This window comes from Haliotis rubra, unplaced genomic scaffold, assembly GCF_003918875.1.
Source record: "Haliotis rubra isolate DU_JTF1 unplaced genomic scaffold, ASM391887v1 Scf2251, whole genome shotgun sequence".
NCBI classification, from domain to species: domain Eukaryota; kingdom Metazoa; phylum Mollusca; class Gastropoda; order Lepetellida; family Haliotidae; genus Haliotis; species Haliotis rubra.
The window spans coordinates 24,006-33,638 of record NW_025766283.1 but is presented as its reverse complement, the minus strand read 5'-3'; the positions used below and the strand labels follow the sequence as shown (position 1 = coordinate 33,638).

The window sequence follows — 9,633 nt, the reverse complement described above, 5'->3', positions numbered from 1 at the left end:
GCTGTTTCTGGAAGGTTGACTGTGCCTACAGGATACAAAGGTGAGAAGAGATCGACTCGACCTTTCCGACTTGACGTATGGCTTATCTTGAACATCTAACCATACCAGTAAGGAATGAGAAGAGCACCATTGCTTCACCAAGGCAAATACTGATCTGATCAACCAGCTAATCTCTGTACGAACGGGAGGCAATAGTAAGCGTCATAATTAACCTACTGACTATTTAAATGCAAGGCCGTTTATGTTGTTACCACAGACCGCGGGAACCATTCTGCCATAAAGTGTTGTTTTCATAGCCATGAGTGGTTAGTTACAAGCATGATAGATTTGGTGGATGGAGAAGTTTCATGACGGGACAGTTTCTGGAAGGTTGACTGTGCCTACAGGCTACAAAAAAGAGAGAAGAGGTTGACTAGACCTTTCCTACTTGACGTATGGCTTATCTTGAATATCTAAACCATACCAGTAAGGAATAAGAAGAGCACCATTGGCTCACCAAGGTACATACTGATCTGATCAACCAGCTAATCTCTGTACGACCGGGAGGCAATAGTAAGCGTCATAATTAACTGTTTCTTTGGTAATTTCCCCTCTTTGTCATGTAAACAGTCAGTTCTGAAGGTATCCGCCGGCGCCCCCCCCCCAACATATAGTTTCTTCCCCCCCCATGTTCGTTTTTGTTCGAATCTAGGTTGGGTATGATAAAGACACCTTTAAGGAAGGTGAAACCTCGGATCTGAGCATCATGGGAACAGTGTGGGGGACACTCAGGGGATCAATATTGGCGTATCTCAACACTTCCATAATGGTGGCCTGTTCGTTGGGAAGGTTCGTCTAGTCTTTCATGGACGACTGTCTACTCTGGCCTACGTTTTCCCCGGATTTCTTGGCAGCACTTCTCTTGTACACCCGGGTAGATCAGCATCCAGCGTATTGTGGTGGCAATTTGTTTCTATTCAGTGAATAGATATGTCATTGAGGCATTCTCAAATTTCGTGCATATTTCATTTAGGTAAAAATTGTAAGTTTTGTTTGCTTGCTTTACCATGAAATGTTGTTGACTACGGTCATAGTATTCTGAATGTACAAAACATACATTATGCAAGCTTAACGACATTTCATTTTTCATATTTTATCCTTCTAATTAGAAATTTCATGAAATTGCGTCACTACCGGTATGAAATTTGTAAAGTCATTTTGAAAAGAAAATATGAAACAAAGATGAAATCATTTAATGTATATATATTAAAATATCTAGTTTTTCAATATGACATGGCTAATGAGTTTTGAAATGTTATATGCATTGCTTAAAATGGCCAACAAGCCAACAATTCCTTTCATTTCTGATTTGCAAATGTAAAGTAATACACATTGGCTACAAGTAATCTCCAGTTCTTTGGCTCTTTATGCAACACTAGTTGTGATAATCTCACGAAACACATATTCTGTGCTTCCATGGCTATTCCGCGCCGAAAATCAACTATTTGTGGAGATCTTCAGTCTGTTTTGTGCAAATACAATCTTACAAACTACTTCTACGTATTTATACTTATTTATACAGTGGTTCATTTCCCACCAAACACCAGTGGAGACGAATTGTAAACAAACAAGTACAAGAATACGAGGAACAAATGTGGCGTAACAAAGTATCACTTAATGCAGGACTGTCTCCTTACATGCGAGCTCACACATCACTGACATATCACATACTTTAGAACATTTTTATAGCCTGAACACAGAACAGCCTTGCAATTATGTTTTAAAATTTCATCACGAAATAAAGTTTCAAAAGAATGTTTGCTATGTAACAAGATTATGACAACCATGTGATACTACACTGTGAAAACTTATTACCTCTCCGAAATAACTTTTTCTCATCTCTGATTGATCTACTTGATGTTGAAACCTATGTAATTTTTGAAATGTTGGAAGATCGACGAAATGTTGTCAACTCTCCAACATGCAGATACACAGTTCACACGATCCCTAGTGCGGGACACATACCATGTTGTCAACTCTCCAAGGTGCAGATACACAGTTCACATGATCCCTAGTGCGGGACACATACCATGTTGTCAACTCTCCAAGGTGCAGATACACAGTTCCATGTTGTCATGATCCCTAGTGCGGGACACATACCATGTTGTCAACTCTCCAAGGTGCAGATACACAGTTCACATGATCCCTAGTGCGGGACACATACCATGTTGTCAGCTCTCCAAGGTGCAGATACACAGTTCACATGATCCCTAGTGCGGGACACATACCATGTTGTCAGCTCTCCAAGGTGCAGATACACAGTTCACATGATCCCTAGTGCGGGACACATACCATGTTGTCAGCTCTCCAAGGTGCAGATACACAGTTCACATGATCCCTAGTGCGGGACACATACCATGTTGTCAACTCTCCAAGGTGCAGATACACAGTTCACATGATCCCTAGTGCGGGACACATACCATGTTGTCAGCTCTCCAAGGTGCAGATACACAGTTCACATGATCCCTAGTGCGGGACACATACCATGTTGTCATTATAAACTTTGCAACATATGTCTATCATTTGAAACAATATCTTGAGTTTGTACATGTATTTTAATGGAGACACTCTGTGTACAAGTGACGCCATCCCCTCTGTGAATGTTTGATTATATTTCTGTACATATCAATTGTCAACTATCAGTGACATTGTCAAATCTCTTTATTCCACTACTGAAGAGGCCACAGGCCTATAGTACAAAATATAAAAACAATAATGGCATACAATCACAATGTTTGCAAACGTTATTTTCTTTGTTCAAAAGCATGGTGGATATACATACCAAGTTTACGAATATAAGTTGTATTATTAGAGTTCATTATCAAATTAAATTTAAACATGGTAGGATGTGAATAGTAATATTGTGGTATATATTTTGTCCTTAAATCAGCATAGTAAGGACATACCAGCAAAAAGTGGAACTCATCTTCAATTACATTTAGTGCACAAAATTTGCACAATCTGTTTTCTCTTGGAATATTATAATATCTGCCCTTCTTGATCATAAGATCATGTGAAGAGCATCTAAATCTGGATAATGAAACGTGGAATTTTCTAAGATTAATATCGTGTAGGTATTGCTCTGTATGGAAAAAAGATTTAAAAGTACTGTAAAAAGTGGATTTGGGCGACAGTATTAAAGATGAGTTCCAGGTCTGAATGTACATATCTTTTAATCTTTGCGATAAAGCATTATAAAATGACTTTGGGCAGGTAATCTTTTGTGACAAAAATACATCACTAAAACCACAATGATTTAGTAAATTTTTTAACATTCGTTACCCATTTTGATTTTCCGTTGGTGTCAAACAAATACATCATGTTATAACATTTCTTAGGAAATCTTGATGCAGGCATATTCAAGAGCTTTACCCAGTATTTGATAACTTTTATCTGTGCTTCTAGATAAAGTGGGAAGCGACCGCATTCACCATAGATCATTGTCATGTAAAAGACAGGTAAAAGACGGCATGTTACGGCAGTGACATTTGTGATGGTATATAATGTCACCACCGTAATGGCCTATCACAGCCGTGTTCTTCTTTGTCATAGCCGTTACTCTACCCTGTCCTTACCGTAACAAAAAAATCATACTTATATGCTTATTGATTTTATTCATTTGATACAATTTTTTTTATGTTAAATAAGATTCCCAAAACATTTGATATCTTTGATTTAAACATTTAGATACAAACAAAAAATCACGATGTTGGAGAACTCATAGAATCTAGGTTGTTTAACTCCGCACTCAGCGATATTAGTTAATGGTCGAGCCTGCACCAGACAATCCAGTGATCAACATCACGCAATTGGGAGACGATGATCACCCGATGCTGTTAGTCGCCTCTTACGACAAGCATGGGTTACTGAAGACCAATTCTAACACGGATCTTCACGGCTACATAGGCATTGTGTTCTTTTTAACATTGTGATGATCCGAACAATATTAGTTTCGGGGGATAACGTTTAGTTTGAATTCCTTTGGCGAATATGATAAACCCAGTATTCCTTCCATTGGAGGCTTTTCCCCGTTCACTGGGCCGAACTTGAATCTCTGAATCATGGTGGTGAGGAAGAGGAAGAGCTCCATCCGGGACATTGACTCCCCCAGGCAAACCCTTCGTCCTTGAAATATGAAAAACAAAGGTACAGTGTCATTACTGTATGTATGTATGTGTGTGTGCGTGCGTGTGTGCGTGCGTGCGTGCATGTATGTATGCACATCTGTATGTGCGTGCGTGTGCGTTTGCGTGCGTGTATGTGTATGTGTGCGTGTGTGTGCGTGTGCATGTATATGTACATGTGGTTACAGGTCTATTGCTTACCATATCTCGAGTTTGTAGGTGACTCACCCAAAGAAAAGGGGATAAATTCCTCCCTCTTCTGAATCTTGCCTGCGTCATCGAGGAAACGGTCCGGCCGAAAGTTTTGCGGGTCTCCCCATACATTCGCGTCTTGGAGGACTGAATCAAGGTTCAATATGACTGTGACGCCTTGTGGGAAGGTGAATCCCCTGAACTGTACATCATGTGGAACTGTGTGAGGAATACCAATAGGTGCAATATCAGCGTATCTCAAGGTTTCCATAATGGTGGCCTCCACGTAAGGAAGGTTCGTCTTGTCCTTCATGGAGGGTCGTCTGCTCTGACCGACGTTTTCCAGAATCTCTTGGAAGCACTTCTCTTGTACATCCGGGTAGTTCAGGAAGTAGACCAGCGCCCAGCGTATAGTGGTGGACGTCGTCTCCGAGCCTCCAGTAAACAGATCAGTAATAATCTGCGCCAGATTCTCCACTGCCAACACGAATGTAATCTTTAGTGTAAGTTCACGTGACAGATGTAACATGACCCATATAAAACCGGAAACATTACAATTACATGCCTACGAAATACTAGTTGAAATGTGGAAATGCATTAACAGAATCAACCATGTATATAGGTCAGTGTAGATTCAGTGTAGATTCTAAAGGAAACTTCAGCGTCCTCAGTCTGTCAATTTAAGAGATGTTCACAAAACCAACTATACGTTTTGACAAATATAATTCTTAAGTAAAAACCAAAAACCAAATCAAAGTCATGCTTAAATAACATGAGTAAAACAATATGGATTATTGAATGCAATAGCTACATATATACACAATTCATTACATCCTTAGCAGAAATGATGTGCCAGTTATTTGTATTAAATTCTTCACATTCAACCTATTGAACAAATCTAGAAAACAACCCTTTAAAAGTAAATAGCCAACGAATCTCCCTGTCGTGGAAAGGATAATGTACATTCCATGAACATCGTTAAATAACAAAACACACTTACAGTCTAACGTAGTTGTTTCTTGTTTCTGTTGGCGACGTCGCATCTCCTTCAAGTATACATGGATGAAATCGTCCCGATTTTCATCATCGTGATCGTTTAAGTGATCCTTAATGAAAGGTTTAATCAGTAGATTATCCACAATATCTATGTTGTCCATTGATTTTCTGAACTTGAATGGGTCTCCAGGCAAATATCGCACAGCAGGAAAAACGTTTAGTATTCCAGATGCTGCGCTATTTTTAAAAAAATCATCCAATGCTTTCAGAAATGTGATGAAGACATGGTCGGTATATTCAAAACGTTTGCCAAAGACAACGGAACAGATGACATTTGATACGGCATTCTGCAAAAGACGCTCTATGTTGAAACCCCGGCCTTTCTTTTCCTCCAGGGCCACCATAAACTGAGCAATTTCCTCGTGTATTTTGTCCTCCATGATGGTTTTTCCCATTCCAAACTCTCGCAGAGCATTGAGAGCAAATCGTCTCTGTTCATGCCACAAGTCCCCGGAGGTTCCGACTACTCCTGTTTGGAAAAATACAGTTCAACAGAATTCAGCTGTATTTCGTGGAATAAATCTGGCAGTGTTTGTAGACATTGTAGAACAGTGTTGTGTTTGTATCACGTTGTTTCTGTTAAGACTCAGTTTAGGACGGTGGTGACCTGGGTGCCGTTTTACAAAGCGGTCTTAGCGCTAAGGTGACCGTAACTCCCATTACCTTAACATAGACTTACGGCTAGCGTAGCGCTACGGTTGCTTTGTACAACGGCACCCTGGTTAATCTATTAAGAGCCAATACTAGCGTGAAAGGTTCTGGGCCTACACTGGGACGTGCAAGTGCTGGCTGAAGAATTGGAGCAATCTTTTCATGTACACGAAGCGGGTCTCAATCTGGTCCTGGTCACCTTAAATATGACGTCACATATGACGTATCACGGTTCAAGACCAGCAGATGTATGGCGATCGTTTTTCACCCTGGATACTCAGCCTTGGCCCATTTTGAAAGCTTCACCACTGTTCGCGCGATGTGAATCTTAGCATCACTATCTTTGTTGCTACAATCACTGCTAATACATCAAAGTTATATTGAATTTGTATTGCCACGCTGTTTTATACCGTCATTGTAATTAGTTCATTTTAGAATACAATTCTTAATTCTATCACATTTTTGTTGTTTCACGCTATATTCTTTGTATGTATGCATTGCCATAGGTCAGTTGTATAGTGCCACCAGGTTATGGCACGGGTCAGCTGTATAGTGCCGCAAAGGTATGCCATGGGTCAGCTGTATAGTGCTGCAAAGGAATGCCACGGGTCAGCTGTATAGTGCAGCCAAGTTATGACATGGGTCAGCTGTTTAGTGCAGCCAAGGTATGACATGGGTGAGCTGTATAGTGCAGCCAAGGTATGATATGGGCCAGCTGTATAGTGCAGCCAAGGTATAACGTGGGTCACCTGTATAGTGCAGCCAAGGTATGATATATTCCATCTGTATAGTGCAGCCAAGGTATGACATGGGTTATCTGTATAGTGGGGCAGGTGGTAATTCTATACACGTGCGAACCATCTACGATAGTATGGAAATGCATAAAGGTAACAACGGGTGTAAACATGAATGGAAACATTTTTTCGAGAGTTATTTACAATCACAGTAAAGTCTATTTACAAAATAAAAGAGTTATGTCCAGAACATTCCTTGTCTGTTCATGCATAACCATTTCGCATCACTAGGGTAACTGATGCTAGATGTTAAACACCCTGTTTTGTCCTTTCAGGTGCCCTCTTTAAGCTTACTGCATGGACTTCGGCTTTCCCAATCCCCTACATCGTGTCAACAGTGAATGCACATTATTTGTGTTCCTGTACACAGAAGTGTTCACTTTCATCAACGATTATGGACAATGCCGTACAAAAAGCTAAATGACACAACCAAACACATTCTGCATACAATGTTCTTGATTTGACGCTGCTTCCAGCAATGGTAGTTATTGGCACATTTAACGTCTTCAATGTGGATGTCGTGGCTGCCATGTTATAAATGGGATCAGGAGTGTGGTTCAATGGTTAGTATCACTATAAAAACACCTTCAGTTTGGCTAAAATATAAAGAAAACGCACCTTTTCCCTTTGAGAAGAAATCGGTCACAAAGGATCGCGGTCTGTCGGAGAAGACGTCGGCGTTCTTGACAATGGCTTCTTTGATAACGTTGTAGCCGTTGAGGACAATGAGAGGCTTGTGGAAAACATACAGACTGAAAATGTCGCCATACTTCTGTCGGAGGTTCTTGTACAAGACCCGGGGATCAGAGTCCAAGGACAGGGCGTTCCCCAAGAACGGAAGGAGACGGGGGCCGGGGGGAAGTCCAGGTGGGCGCCGCATTGACAGCCATAACACTACCAGTACCACGACCAGAAATAAGGCAACTGTTGTAATTCCAAAATCCCACATCGTCGTCCGCTAGTTTCCAGCCTGTCTAAAACCTGATAGGAGATAGCGAGACTGAGTACAGCTGTGGAGTGTCACATTCACACAACTGACGGATTTATAACACTGCCGGTTATCCATGTTTACAGAGTGAGTCAGCTAAAATAAGTGCATGTCATGCACACGTCTTGTACATGTGTGGAGTGGCCAAGGTCTGCCTCCCAGACCCTGGAGAGTAAAGTATGTGAGAGTAATAGATTGCCCCAGCTCCAGAAATTAAGCATAGGCCCAACACACCTTCTGTATACCATAGGCTCCATGCACTGTAACCGAGACAGTCGTTCTACCGTGTTATAAGAGCGCCAGATAAACAATATTCATATTTAATTGATGATACTCTGTAATTGTCTCATATTTAGTATTAACTTGTCAGATAGGATGGTTAGTGTTATAGATTGTTCCAGCATTCCATGGTGCAAATAAACCCACGTGTACTTACAAAGTAATACGTACATATACTCCTCACAAAAATTAAGCAACACAAATTTTTAGTCTCATTACATTATCATTTATCGAAATTGCAAATCATGGAATGATGCAATAGAAAGGTGACACATATGTACACACGATGAACAAAATGAAATGAAATGGTATTAAGCAACAATAGACTTACAAATCATCAAAAGCATGTACCTGTGAAACAGTCGTGAAAAATGTGCTGCATTGATGTTAACGTTACAGTTGAAGTCAGTTGTGTACAGTGAAGCAGTGTTCAGTAACGCGTATGACCATCATGAGCACGAATGCAAGCTTCTACACGTCTTTCCATTGACCTTATGAGCCTTAAAAGTTGCTGTTGTGGAATGTTCTGCCATTCTTTCTGTAACGCCTGTTCATGTACATCCAGAGTCTTGGGGTGAACATGGAGACCGTAAATGTCCCAAGCTAAGATCAGGTGACCTTGCATGCCAGTCCACATGTGTGCTGTTGTTGATCTAAGCAACATCGTTAACAACTCTTTCTCAGGCATTATCAACATCGTTAACAACTCTTTCTCAGGCATTATCATCCATGGACGGGCATTATCACTAATGAAGTTAGGACCCGCTTGTTGTACCAGAGGAATGATTACAGGTAGGTTTACACCGATCAGGGTGCATGTGTGAAGAGTGGAGCACATTCATGCCACACATTGTGCATGTTGTTTCTGAGGGTGGTTGTGTTCGGGTGATGTTGTCAATGTTATCAGATAAATCAATTTGACAGTCACTAAAGGTTATGTATTCTTTGAATATTTACAATTCAGTAACATGTCAGCAAAAATCGCAATCGAGATTGATAAAGATATAACACTGAAAATACTCGTTGCTTATTTTTGTGTGAGGAGTGTATGTAGTCGTCACGATTGCACATCTGTCAAGATTATCAGCGAACGAGCCATTGGAATGTCGCAGACGGGGGCTTAGCAATAGATGTTTAAGTTGCGAGTTATACCTTCTTCAGACGTTCCCACACTCATCAGTCGTGAGTTCGAATCTCGTATTCCCAACCCCCACATGAAGGCTGCAAAATGTAATACGCTATGGCTGCAACATGGAGTCAACTAGTATCACAGGCGGATCCAGCGAGGGGGGTGGAATGGGGGTGCAGGGGTGCGCACCCCCTCCCCCTTTTTTCCTGAATTTTTATTAAATGACCATGAAACCTCGTGGAATGAGAGCACCCCTCTTTCTCAAAAGTGTGCACCCCTTTTCTCTGAAGGCTGTATCCGCCCTGAGTATTATATCAACAGTACGCTGTCTTCATGTTACAATGGTTCGGTTGTATAAGTTGGTGTTAATTTGTACGTTAT

At 40.9% G+C, this 9,633-nt stretch overlaps 1 protein-coding gene across 1 annotated transcript; it reads right to left on the bottom strand.

Moving 5' to 3' along the window:
• Positions 1 to 3,330: 3,330 nt before the first annotated feature.
• On the bottom strand, positions 3,331 to 8,072 carry LOC124277679 (cytochrome P450 2J6-like). The gene is made up of 4 exons (XM_046713409.1): positions 7,475 to 8,072; positions 5,356 to 5,880; positions 4,392 to 4,832; positions 3,331 to 4,164 (listed from the first exon to the last, which is right to left on the bottom strand). Exons 1-4 carry the CDS (start codon positions 7,803 to 7,805, stop codon positions 3,986 to 3,988), a joined length of 1,476 nt encoding a protein of 491 aa, XP_046569365.1. The 5' UTR covers positions 7,806 to 8,072; the 3' UTR covers positions 3,331 to 3,985.
• Positions 8,073 to 9,633: the final 1,561 nt, after the last annotated feature.

Bases quoted from the DNA above. Each gene is read 5' to 3' on its own strand.
- LOC124277679 (XM_046713409.1), bottom strand. From the start codon at position 7,805: ATGTGGGATTTTGGAATTACAACAGTTGCCTTATTTCTGGTCGTGGTA. The intron at 5,881-7,474 runs GTGCGTTTTCTT...TTTTCCAAACAG, and splicing joins TTTCTTCTCAAAGGGAAAAG to GAGTAGTCGGAACCTCCGGG. The intron at 4,165-4,391 runs GTGAGTCACCTA...TCATATTTCAAG, and splicing joins ATTTATCCCCTTTTCTTTGG to GACGAAGGGTTTGCCTGGGG.